Source organism: Salvelinus alpinus, chromosome 8, assembly GCF_045679555.1.
Source record: "Salvelinus alpinus chromosome 8, SLU_Salpinus.1, whole genome shotgun sequence".
NCBI lineage: Eukaryota > Metazoa > Chordata > Actinopteri > Salmoniformes > Salmonidae > Salvelinus > Salvelinus alpinus.
The window spans coordinates 52,705,042-52,718,968 of NC_092093.1; the positions used below are offsets into that span (position 1 = coordinate 52,705,042).

Here is a 13,927-nt window from a genome sequence, read left to right on the forward strand (position 1 = left end):
ACCTCAAATCCTCTGGTGTTGATGGTATCCTTAATGAAATTATTAAATATACAGACCATAAATTCCAATTGGCTATACTTATTAAACTCTTTAACATCATCCTCAGCTCTGGCATCTTCTCCAATATTTGGAATCAAGGACTGATCACCCCAATCCACAAAAAAATCTGAAGATCTCATACAATGCTGTGTACTACTCCCTTCACAGAACAGAGCAAACTGGCCCTAACCAGAATAGAAAGAAGGGTGGGAGGCCCCGGTGCACAACTGAGTAAGAGGACAAGTACATTAGAGTGTACCCGCAAAACACCAGTCTCAGCGCCAACAGTGAAGAGGCGACTCCGGGAGGCTGGCCTTCTAGGCAGAGTTCCTCTGTCCAGTGTCTGTGTTCTTTTGCCCATCCTAATCTTTTCTTTTTATTGGCCAGTCTGAGATATGGCTTTTTCTTTGCAACTCTGCCTAGAAGGCCAGCATCCCAGAGTCTTCTCTTCACTGTTGATGTTGAGACTGGTGATTTGCGGGTACTATTTAATGAAGTTGCCATTTGAGGACTTATACATTAGAGTGTCAAAATAGACACTCTAATGTACTTGTCCTCTTGCTCAGTTGTGCACCGGGGCCTCCCACCCTTTTTTCTATTCTGGTTAGACCTCCGTAGAATTCTATGGCATGTTATTTAAGTGCCAACCACTGGTATCATTAATGCTAGTTTGACCACCAGAGGGCATCTTTGAGAAGCATTTTAATAGCCTTCAATATTGGCTGTACTAGACCATTTAAAAACTGTATGCAGGCTATGGAAGAACTGGGACATTTTCAGCTTCCAGGAATTGTGTACAGATCCTTTTGCCATGGGGCCGTGCATTATCATGCTGAAACATGAGGTGATGGATGCGGATGAATGGCACGACAATGGGCCTCAGGATCGTCACTGTATCTTTGTGCATTCAAATTACCATCGATAAATGCAACTGTTTTCGTTGTCTGTAGCTTATGCCTGCCCATACCATTAACCCCACCGCCACCATGGGGCACTCTGTTCACAACGTTTACATCAGCTCACTCAACGCCTTACACGCTGTCTGCCATATGCACGGTTCAGTTGAAACCGTAATTCATCCGTGAAGACATGAAGGTGAGTATTTGCCCACTGAATTCGGTTACGATGCCAAACTGCAGTCAGGTCAAGACCTTGTTGAGGACGACGAGCACGCAGATGAGCTTCCCTGATGTGGTGATCCTTGGTGGACATTCCTGAGACGTCTACGACATTGTGTTGTGTGACAAAACGGCAAATTTTAGAGTGGCTTTTTATTGTCCCCAGCACAAGGTGCACCTGTGTAATGATCATGCTGTTTAATCAGCTTCTTGATATACCACACCTGTCAGGTGGATGGATTATCTTGCTAAAGGAGAAATGCTCACTAACAGGGATGTAAACACATTGGTGAACAACATTTTAGAGAAAGCTTTTTTGTATTGAACATTTCTGGGTCTTATATTTAAGCTCATGAAACATGGTACCAACACTTTACATGTTGCGTTTATATTTTTGTTCAATGTATTATAGATTATTGTATTATACGGTGCCTTTGGAATGTATTTAGACCCCTTGACTTGTTACGTTACAACCTTAATATAAAATTGCTTAAATCGGTTTTTCCCCTCATTAATCTAAACACAATACCCCATAATGACAAATCAAAAATAGTTTTTTAGAAATTTGTGCTAATTTAATAAATAAAAAAACTGAAATATCACATTTACATAAGTATTTAGACCCTTTACTCAGTACTTTGTTGAAGCACCTTTGGCAGCGATTACAGTCTTCTTGGGTATGATGCTACCAGCTTGACACACCTGTATTTGGGGAGGTTCTCCCATTCTTCTCTGCAGATCCTCTCAAGCTCTGTCAGGTTGGATGGGGAGCGTTGCTGCACAGCTATTTTCAGGTCTCTCCAGAGATGTTTGATCATGTTCAAGTCCGGGCTCTGGCTGGGCCACTCAAGGACATACAGAGACTTGTCCCGAAGCCACTCCTGCGTTGTCTTGGCTGTGTGCTTAAGGTCGTGTCCTGTTGGAAGGTGAACATTCGCCCCAGTCTGAGGTTCTGAGCGCTCTGGAGCAGGTTTTCATCAAGGATCTCTCTGTAGTTTGTTCCGTTCATCTTTGCCTCGATCGTGACTAGTCTCCCAGTCCCTGACACTGAAAAACATCCTCACAGCATGATTCTGCCACCACCATACTTCACTGTAGGGATGGTGCCAGGTTTCCTCCAAACATGATGCTTGGCATTCAGGCCAAAGCTTTCAATCTTGGTTTCATCAGAGGCCTGATTGGTGGAGTGCTGCAGAGATGGTTGTCCTTGTGGAAGTTTCTCCCATCTCCACAGAGGAACTCTAGAGCTCTGTTAGAGTGACCATCGGGTTCTTGGTCACCTCCCTGACCATGGCCCTTCTCCCCAGATTGCTCAGTTTGGCCGGGTGGACAATTCTAGGAAGAGTCTTGGAGGTTCTGAACTTCTTCAATTTAGAGATTATGGAGTCCACTGTGTTCTTGGGGACCTTCAATGCTGCAGAAATGTTTTGGTACACTTTCCCAGATCTGTGCCTCGACACAATCATGTCTCAGAACTCTAAGGACAATTCAACCTCATGGCTTGGTTTTTGCTCTGACATGCACTGTCAACGGTGGGACCTCATATAGACAGGTGTGTGCCTTTCCAAATCATGTCCAATTAATTTTACCACAGGTGGACTCCAATCAAGTTGTAGAAACATCTCAAGGATGATCAATAGAAACAATATGCACCTGAGCTCAATTTCGAGTCTCATAGCAAAGGGTCTGAATACTTATGTAAATAAGGTATTTCTGTTTTTATTTTTTTATACATTTGCAAAAGAAAATCTAAAAACCTGTTTTCACTTTGTCATTATGGGGTATTGTGATGTCATTATGGGGTACTGTGATGTCATTATGGGGTATTGTGATGTCATTATGGGGTACTGTGATGTTATTATGGGGTATTGTGATGTCATTATGGGGTATTGTGTGTAGATTGATGAGAAAAAAATGTTTTGTTTACTCCATTTTAGAATAAGGATGTAACGTAATAAAATGTTTGATAAAGTGAAGCTGTAACTGAACCAAATAGTTCCCAAAGGTACTGAACAACAATATAAACACAACATGTAAAGTGTTGGTCTCATGTTTCATCATCTGAAATAAAACATCCCAGAAATGTTCCAGCTTAATTGGCACATATAAGTTCAGTATATATTACAATTATTATTATAATTATATTATATTCCCTATATATTATAATACATCCCGCGCACACACATCTTTCCCCAATCTGATACCCCAAACAACAGGATGTCTCCCACTAATCAAACGATAGAATAACCTAATGAGGTTTCAAAAAGCAGTGTGTGTGTGTGTGTGTGTGTGTGATTTATGATTTAATATCTGATCCTCTCTAATTAGCTACATCCCAAATGGTCACCTAACACGGAGCGCGCGCACACACACACACACACACACACACACACACACACACACACACACACACACACACACACACACACACACACACACACACACACACACACACACACACACACACACACACACACACACACACACACACACACACACACACACAAACACACACACACACACACACACACAGACACACCGCCTCCTCACAGTCCCACAGTTAATATCACCACGGCAACATCTGGAAGCGGGCCTTGGAGAGGGGGGGGGGGACCTGTGCAGTTTTACAAAAACATTCATTTAGATTAGATTGGATTACTTTAATAGTAGTGGGTGATATAACACCAAACGACAGGTATCCCCTTACATAGACTGGCTTTGTCAGCCTGAGTGCCAGTCTGTTTGTGCCATCATGCCAACTCATTGTCACTTACCGTCATGACAAACAGTCTGGCTTTCTTAAACGTTTGACTTCAGAAAGAGAGCAATGGAGATGGAAAGAGCACAAACAGATCTGGGACCAGGCTAATAACTTGGGAATTTAAAAAAGTGTCTGAGCCTAGCTAAATGAGCTTAGCTGTAGTAGTCAGTGGTAAATTGGGTACAGTGTCATTCAAACAGATGTTTGATCCTGGTTGTGAAATAGGATTAAAGCTGCTGATTCCAAGGGGTATTCCTGAGGCTGCCGGGAATGACAACAAACAAGGCTGCGTCCCAATTGTCACCCCAATCCCTATATAATGCACAACCTATGACCAGAGCCCATGACCAGAGCCCTATGGGTAGTGCACGATATAGGGACTAGGGTGCCTTTCAGGACAAAGACAAAGTCCCCCTCTCCATTCCAGCTAGAGCATAAATCAATCTTAATTGGCACACACACCCACACACACACACACACACACACACACACACACACACACACACACACACACACACACACACACACACACACACACACACACACACACACACACACACACACACACACACACACACACACCCTCCCCTTTCTCTCCTACCTTCCGGCAGGGCTGCTATCAGCGCTCCCCCAAGCCTCAGTCTTGGTCCTGGGGACTGGGGGTTGGAGCATTTCTGCTGCCAGTGGGTCGGGGTCTTCCTCCTCCCTGCCCACCCACTCCCCCACCACCCTGGGCTGCAGCACTGAGTTATACCCTCCCAGGTTCTGGAGGGAGGTAGAGAAAGGGAGAGAAAGGGAGAGATTGTCATATTGACATTACATTCAGAGTGTTTGACGATGATACTTCCTTGCCAGATATTAAATATAGACGCTATCAAAACCAAGAGGGAGGTATCATGAGAGATCATGAGAATGAGTGAAGTGCAATACAACCCAAACCTCAATACAACCCAAACCTCAATACAACCCAAACCTCAATACAACCCAAACCTCAATACAACCCAAACCTCAATACAACCCAAACCTCAATACAACCCAAACCTCAATACAACCCAAACCTCATTACAACCCAAACCTCATTACAACCCAAACCTCAATACAACCCAAACCTCAATACAACCCAAACCTCATTACAACCCAAACCTCATTACAACCCAAACCTCAATACAACCCAAACCTCAATACAACCCAAACCTCATTACAACCCAAACCCCAATACAACCCAAACCTCAATACAACCCAAACCTCATTACAACACAAACCCCAATACAACCCAAACCTCATTACAACCCAAACCTCAATACAACCCAAACCTCAATACAACCCAAACCTCATTACAACCCAAACCTCAATGCAACCCAAACCTTATTACAACCCAAACCCCAATACAATCCAAACCTCATTACAACCCAAACCCCAATACAACCCAAACTTCAATGCAACCCAAACCTCATTACAACCCAAACCTCATTACAACCCAAACCTCATTACAACCCAAACCTCAATACAACCCAATGCAACCCAAACCTCATTACAACCCAAACCTCAATACAACCCAATGCAACCCAAACCTCATTACAACCCAAACCCCAATACAACCCAAACCTCAATACAACCCAAACCTCAACGCAATAAAAACAATCCCTCTGTCTAGCTGCAGGCATAAAGGCAAAAACAAAACTATCTACCTGGAGGTCTCAGCATCGAAAACAAAACTGTCCACCTGGAGGACTCAGCATCGAAAACACAACTGTCCACCTGGAGGACTCAGCATCGAAAACACAACTGTCCACCTGGAGGACTCAGCATCGAAAACACAACTGTCCACCTGGAGGACTCAGCATCGAAAACACAACTGTCCACCTGGAGGACTCAGCATCGAAAACACAACTGTCCACCTGGAGGACTCAGCATCGAAAACACAACTGTCCACCTGGAGGACTCAGCATCGAAAACAAAACTGTCCACCTGGAGGACTCAGCATCGAAAACACAACTGTCCACCTGGAGGACTCAGCATCGAAAACACAACTGTCCACCTGGAGGACTCAGCATCGAAAACACAACTATCCACCTGGAGGACTCAGCATCGAAAACACAACTGTCCACCTGGAGGACTCAGCATCGAAAACACAACTGTCCACCTGGAGGACTCAGCATCGAAAACACAACTGTCCACCTGGAGGACTCAGCATCGAAAACACAACTGTCCACCTGGAGGACTCAGCATCGAAAACACAACTGTCCACCTGGAGGACTCAGCATCGAAAACACAACTGTCCACCTGGAGGACTCAGCATCGAAAACCCAACTGTCCACCTGGAGGACTCAGCATCGAAAACCCAACTGTCCACCTGGAGGACTCAGCATCGAAAACCCAACTGTCCACCTGGAGGACTCAGCATCGAAAACACAAATATCCACCTGGAGGACTCAGCATCGAAAACACAACTGTCCACCTGGAGGACTCAGCATCGAAAACACAACTGTCCACCTGGAGGACTCAGCATCGAAAACACAACTGTCCACCTGGAGGACTCAGCATCGAAAACACAACTGTCCACCTGGAGGACTCAGCATCGAAAACACAACTGTCCACCTGGAGGACTCAGCATCGAAAACACAACTGTCCACCTGGAGGACTCAGCATCGAAAACACAACTGTCCACCTGGAGGACTCAGCATCGAAAACACAACTGTCCACCTGGAGGACTCAGCATCGAAAACCCAACTGTCCACCTGGAGGACTCAGCATCGAAAACCCAACTGTCCACCTGGAGGACTCAGCATCAAAAACCCAACTGTCCACCTGGAGGACTCAGCATCGAAAACCCAACTGTCCACCTGGAGGACTCAGCATCGAAAACACAACTGTCCACCTGGAGGACTCAGCATCGAAAACACAACTGTCCACATGGAGGACTCAGCATCTCTCTGAGTCCCAAATGGAACCCTATTCACTACAGAGTGCACTACATTTGACAACAGAAATAAAACAACCAAAAATAACTAAAATACCTTCATAAGCTTTTCACAAATTGGTCTTGCCCACTATTTTAGGGCTCTCCGAGGAGACAAGGCACTGTTCAAATCAAATCAAATCAAATGCATTTGTATTTGTCACATGCGCCGAATACAACAAGCATAAACCTTAACGTGAAATGATTACTTTACAAGCCCTTAACCAACAGTGCAGTTCAAGAAGAGTTAAGAAAATATTTACCAAATGAATTAAAGTAAAAACATTTTAAAGTAACACAATAAAATAACAATAACGAGGCTATATACAGGGGGTACCGGTACCGAGTCAATGTGGAGGTTATATACAGGGGGTACCGGTACAGAGTCAATGTGGAGGTTATATACAGGGGGTACCGGTACCGAGTCAGTGTGGAGGCTATATACAGGGGGTACCGGTACCGAGTCAATGTGGAGGCTATATACAGAGGGTACCGGTACCGAGTCAATGTGGAGGTTATATACAGGGGGTACCGGTACAGAGTCAATGTGGAGGCTATATACAGGGGGTACCGGTACAGAGTCAATGTGGAGGCTATATACAGGGGGTACCGGTACCGAGTCAATGTGGAGGCTATATACAGGGGGTACCGGTACAGAGTCAATGTGGAGGCTATATACAGGGGGTACCGGTACAGAGTCAATGTGGAGGTTATATACAGGGGGTACCGGTACCGAGTCAATGTGGAGGTTATATACAGGGGGTACCGGTACCGAGTCAATGTGGAGGCTATATACAGGGGGTACCAGTACAGAGTCAATGTGGAGGCTATATACAGGGGGTACCGGTACAGAGTCAATGTGGAGGTTATATACAGGGGGTACCGGTACCGAGTCAGTGTGCGGTGGTACACCTTAGTCTAAGTAATTTATACATATAGGTAGGGGTAAAGTGACTATGCATAGAAAATAAACACTGACTAGCAGCAGTGTAAAAACAAAGTGGGGGGGTCAATGTAAATAGTCCGGGTGGCCATTTGATTGATTGTTCAGCAGACTTATGACTTGGGGGTAGAAGCTTGTCAAGGAGCCTTTTGGACCTCGACTTGGCGCTCCGGTACCGCTTCCCGTGCAGTAGCAGAAAGAACAGTCTATGACTTGGGTGACTGGAGTCTTAGACAATTTTTGGGGGCTTTCCTCTGACACCGCCTGGTATAGAGGTCCTGGATGTCAGGAAGCTTGGCCCCAGTGATCAAATCAAATGTTATTTGTCTCCCTACAAACTGAGTTCTCTCATTATTGTGTTGAGGTAGAACCAGGGCCAGACAGTGTATAAAACAAAGATTTTTCTGCTGTGAATCACATCTAAACTCTAGCAGCCATACTACAGAAAGAGGAGCTTACTGAAGTTTCACAGGACGGATGTCGGTACCATGAGATTGTTGCATGTCATTATTGTCACACACACACACACACACACACACACACACACACACACACACACACACACACACACACACACACACACACACACACACACACACACACACACACACACAACAACCAACAAACAATAATTTCCACGATGTACATTTTAAAAAGAAACACGACTGCAGTTGTAAGTAGTTACCTGATCAAGATCATCAGAAACAGCGATACCTGTGAAAAGCAGAAAAGTGAATCAGCGGGAGGCAAAAAGCCACAGAACTTTCAAGCACTAAACTGTAGTCTGTATTTACAAAGGTTCAGGAGTTAGTATAGGTATTAGTACTAAGGTTCAGGAGTTAGTATAGGTATTAGTACTAAGGTTCAGGAGTTAGTATAGGTATTAGTACTAAGGTTCAGGAGTTAGTATAGGTAGTAGTACTAAGGTTCAGGAGTTAGTATAGGTTGTAGTACTAAGGCTCAGGAGTTAGTATAGGTATTAGTACTAAGGTTCAGGCTCAGGAGTTAGTATAGGTATTAGTACTAAGGTTCAGGAGTTAGTATAGGTACTAGTACTAAGGTTCAGGAGTTAGTATAGGTATTAGTACTAAGGTTCAGGAGTTAGTATAGGTAGTAGTAATAAGGTTCAGGAGTTAGTATAGGTATTAGTACTAAGGTTCAGGAGTTAGTATAGGTAGTAGTACTAAGGTTCAGGAGTTAGTATAGGTATTAGTACTAAGGCTCAGGAGTTAGTATAGGTATTAGTACTAAGGTTCAGGCTCAGGAGTTAGTATAGGTATTAGTACTAAGGTTCAGGAGTTAGTATAGGTATTAGTACTAAGGTTCAGGAGTTAGTATAGGTATTAGTACTAAGGTTCAGGAGTTAGTATAGGTATTAGTACTAAAGTTCAGGAGTTAGTATAGGTATTAGTACTAAGGTTCAGGCTCAGGAGTTAGTATAGGTATTAGTACTAAGGTTCAGGAGTTAGTATAGGTATTAGTACTAAGGTTCAGGGTGTTAGTGTAGGTATTAGTACTAAGGTTCAGGCGTTAGTATAGGTATTAGTACTAAGGTTCAGGAGTTAGTATAGGTACTAGTACTAAGGTTTGGGAGTTAGTATAGGTAGTAGTACTAAGGTTCAGGAGTTAGTGTAGGTAGTAGTAGTAAGGTTCAGGAGTTAGTATAGGTATTAGAACTAAGGTTCAGGAGTTAGTATAGGTAGTAGTACTAAGGTTCAGGAGTTAGTATAGGTATTAGTACTAAGGTTCAGGAGTTAGTATAGGTATTAGTACTAAGGTTCAGGAGTTAGTATAGGTAGTAGTAATAAGGTTCAGGAGTTAGTATAGGTAGTAGTACTAAGGTTCAGGAGTTAGTGTAGGTAGTAGTAGTAAGGTTCAGGAGTTAGTATAGGTAGTAGTACTAAGGTTCAGGAGTTAGTATAGGTAGTAGTACTAAGGTTCAGGAGTTAGTATAGGTATTAGTACTAAGGTTCAGGAGTTAGAATAGGTATTAGTACTAAGGTTCAGGTTCAGGAGTTAGTATAGGTATTAGTACTAAGGTTCAGGAGTTAGTATAGGTATTAGTACTAAGGTTCAGGTTCAGGAGTTAGTATAGGTATTAGTAGTAAGGTTCAGGAGTTAGTATAGGTATTAGTACTAAGGCTCAGGAGTTAGTATAGGTATTAGTACTAAGGTTCAGGCTCTGGAGTTAGTATAGGTATTAGTACTAAGGTTCAGGAGTTAGTATAGGTATTAGTACTAAGGTTCAGGAGTTAGTATAGGTATTAGTACTAAGGTTAAGGAGTTAGTATAGGTATTAGTACTAAAGTTCAGGAGTTAGTATAGGTATTAGTACTAAGGTTCAGGCTCAGGAGTTAGTATAGGTATTAGTACTAAGGTTCAGGAGTTAGTATAGGTATTAGTACCAAGGTTCAGAGTGTTAGTGTAGGTATTAGTACTAAGGTTCAGGAGTTAGTATAGGTATTAGTACTAAGGTTCAGGAGTTAGTATAGGTACTAGTACTAAGGTTCGGGAGTTAGTATAGGTAGTAGTACTAAGGTTCAGGAGTTAGTATAGGTATTAGTACTAAGGTTCAGGAGTTAGTATAGGTATTAGTACTAAGGCTCAGGAGTTAGTATAGGTATTAGTAGTAAGGTTCAGGAGTTAGTATAGGTATTAGTACTAAGGTTCAGGAGTTAGTATAGGTATTAGTACTAAGGCTCAGGAGTTAGTATAGGTATTAGTACTAAGGTTCAGGAGTTAGTATAGGTATTAGTACTAAGGTTCAGGAGTTAGTATAGGTATTAGTACTAAGGTTCAGGAGTTAGTATAGGTACTAGTACTAAGGTTCAGGAGTTAGTATAGGTATTAGTACTAAGGTTCAGGAGTTAGTATAGGTACTAGTACTAAGGTTCAGGAGTTAGTATAGGTGTTAGTACTAAGGTTCAGGAGTTAGTATAGGTACTAGTACTAAGGTTCAGGAGTTAGTATAGGTAGTAGTTCTAAGGTTCAAGGGTTAGTATAGGTATTAGTACTAAGGCTCAGGAGTTAGTATAGGTACTAGTACTATGGTTCAGGAGTTAGTATAGGTATTAGTAGTAAGGTTCAGGAGTTAGTATAGGTATTAGTACTAAGGTTCAGGAGTTAGTATAGGTATTAGTACTAAGGTTCAGGAGTTAGTATAGGTATTAGTACTAAGGTTCAGGAGTTAGTATAGGTACTAGTACTAAGGTTCAGGAGTTAGTATAGGTATTAGTACTAAGGTTCAGGAGTTAGTATAGGTACTAGTACTAAGGTTCAGGAGTTAGTATAGGTACTAGTACTAAGGTTCAGGAGTTAGTATAGGTAGTAGTACTAAGGTTCAGGAGTTAGTATAGGTATTAGTACTAAGGTTCAGGAGTTAGTATAGGTATTAGTACTAAGGTTCAGGAGTTAGTATAGGTAGTAGTACTAAGGTTCAGGAGTTAGTATAGGAATTAGGGTACATTATTAGGCTTTACGGTTTTGTACTAGGGATTAGGGTACTGTATTAGAGTTGAGGGTTTAGGGTACAGCATTAGTGTTTGGGGTTTAGAATAAGTGTTTAGGGTACAGCATTAGTGTCTGGGGTTTAGAATACGTGTTTAGGGTACAGCATTAGTGTTTGGGGTTTAGAATAAGTGTTTAGGGTACAGCATTAGTGTTCGGGGTTTAGAATAAGTGTTTAGGGTACAGCATTAGTGTTTGGGGTTTAGAATAAGTGTTTAGGGTAGAGCATTAGTGTTTGGGGTTTAGAATAAGTGTTTAGGGTAGAGCATTAGTGTTCGGGGTTTAGAATAAGTGTTTAGGGTACCGCATTAGTGTTTGGGGTTTAGAAGAAGTGTTTAGGGTACAGCATTAGTGTTTGTGGTTTAGAATAAGTGTTTAGGGTACAGCATTAGTGTTTGGGGTTTAGAATAAGTGTTTAGGGTACAGCATTAGTGTTTGGGGTTTAGAATAAGTGTTTAGGGTACAGCATTAGTGTTTGGGGTTTAGAATAAGTGTTTAGGGTACAGCATTAGTGTTTGGGGTTTAGAATAAGTGTTTAGGGTACAGCATTAGTGTTTGGGGTTTAGAATAAGTGTTTAGGGTACAGCATTAGTGTTTGGGGTTTAGAATAAGTGTTTAGGGTACAGCATTAGTGTTTGGGGTTTAGAATAAGTGTTTAGGGTACAGCATTAGTGTTTGGGGTTTAAAATACGTGTTTAGGAGTGTTTAGGGTACAGTACTAGGGTTTGGGGTTTAGAAGAAGTGTTTAAGGTACAGTACTAGGGTTTAGTTACTGTACTCACTACGTGACAGGTTCTCCAGAGCCTTGCCCAGCGTCTTGCTCTCCTGCAGGATGAGGTTGAGTTCATCAAAGTCTCTGCTCTCCCTCCGTTCCCACCACGGCTGCTCTATAGATCGCGGTACTGAAACACAACCACAGGACAGGGTTACCTATACATCACCTATACACCACCTATACATCACCTATACACCACCTATACATCACCTATACATCACCTATACATCACCTACACACCACCTACACACCACCTATACACCACCTACACACCACCTACACACCACCTATACACCACCTATACACCACCTATACACCACCTACTGTATTCATCACCTATACACCACCTATACACCACCTATACACCACCTACTATATACACCACCTATACACCACCTATACATCACCTACTATATTCACCACCTATACACCACATATACACCACCTATACACCACCTATACACCACCTACTGTATTCATCACCTATACATCACCTATACACCACCTATACACCACCTACTGTATTCATCACCTATACACCACCTATACACCACCTATACATCACCTATACACCACCTATACACCACCTACTGTATTCATCACCTATACACCACCTATACACCACCTATACACCACCTATACACCACCTATACACCACCTACTGTATTCACCACCTATACACCACCTATACACCACATATACACCACATATAACCCACCTATACACCACATATACACCACCTATACACCACCTATACACCACCTATACACCACCTACTATATACACCACCTATACACCACCTATACACCACCTACTGTATTCATCACCTATACACCACCTATACACCACCTATACAGCACCTACTGTATTCATCACCTATACACCACCTATACACCACCTATACATCACCTATACACCACCTATACACCACCTATACACCACCTACTATATACACCACCTATACACCTGCCACCTTTCCAACAAGTCAGTTCCTCAAATTTCTGCCCTACTAAAGCTGCCCCGGTCAATTGTAAGTGCTGTTATTGTGAAGTGGAAACGTCAAGGAGCAACAACAGCTCAGCCGTAAAGTGGTAGTCCACACAAGCTCACAGAACGGGACTGACAAGTGCTGAAGTGCGTAAAAACCGTCTTTCCTCGCTTGCAAATCTCACTACCGAGTTCCAAACTGCCCCTGGAAGCAATGTCACCAAAATAACGGTTAGTTGGGAGCTTTATGAAATGGGTTTCCATGGCCGAGCAGCCGCACACAAGCCTAAGATCACCATGTACAATGCCAAGCGTCTGCTGGAGTGGTGTAAAGCTCGCCACCATTGGACTCTGGAGCAGTGCAAACGTGTTCTCTGGAGTGATAAATCACGCTTTACCATCTGGCAATCCGACGGATGAATCTGGGTTTGGCGGATGCCAGGAGAACGCTACTTTTAACACTACAGCATACAAGGTCATTCTAGACGATTCTGTGCATCCAACTTTGTGGCAACAGTTTGGGGAAGGCCCTTTCCTGTTTCAGCATAACAATTCCCCTGTGCACAAAGCGAGGTCCATACAGAAATGGTTTGTCGAGATCGGTGTGGAAGAACTTGACTGGCCTGCACAGAGCCTTGACCTCAACCCCATCGAACACCTTTGGGATTAATTGTAACGCCAACTATGAGCCAGGCCTAATCACCCAACATCAGTGCCCGACCTCTCTAATGCTCTTGGCTGAATGGAAGCAAGTCCCCGCAGCAATGTTCCAACATCTAGTAGAAAGCCTTCCCAGAAGAGTGGAGGCTGTTATAGCAGCAATGTTCCAACATCTAGT

The 13,927-nt window shown here is 43.0% G+C and overlaps 1 protein-coding gene across 1 annotated transcript in view; it reads right to left on the reverse strand.

The window, feature by feature from the left end:
- Positions 1-13,927, reverse strand: part of LOC139583264 (uncharacterized protein C8orf34 homolog) — an 85,640-nt gene that overhangs the window by 33,884 nt on the left and 37,829 nt on the right. The window contains exons 4-6 of the mRNA XM_071414145.1: positions 12,110-12,229; positions 8,484-8,534; positions 4,520-4,661 (exon numbers count right to left, since the gene is read on the reverse strand). Coding sequence (XP_071270246.1) covers positions 4,520-4,661; positions 8,484-8,534; positions 12,110-12,229 — 313 coding nt within the window. The remainder of the gene's footprint in view (positions 1-4,519; positions 4,662-8,483; positions 8,535-12,109; positions 12,230-13,927) is intronic.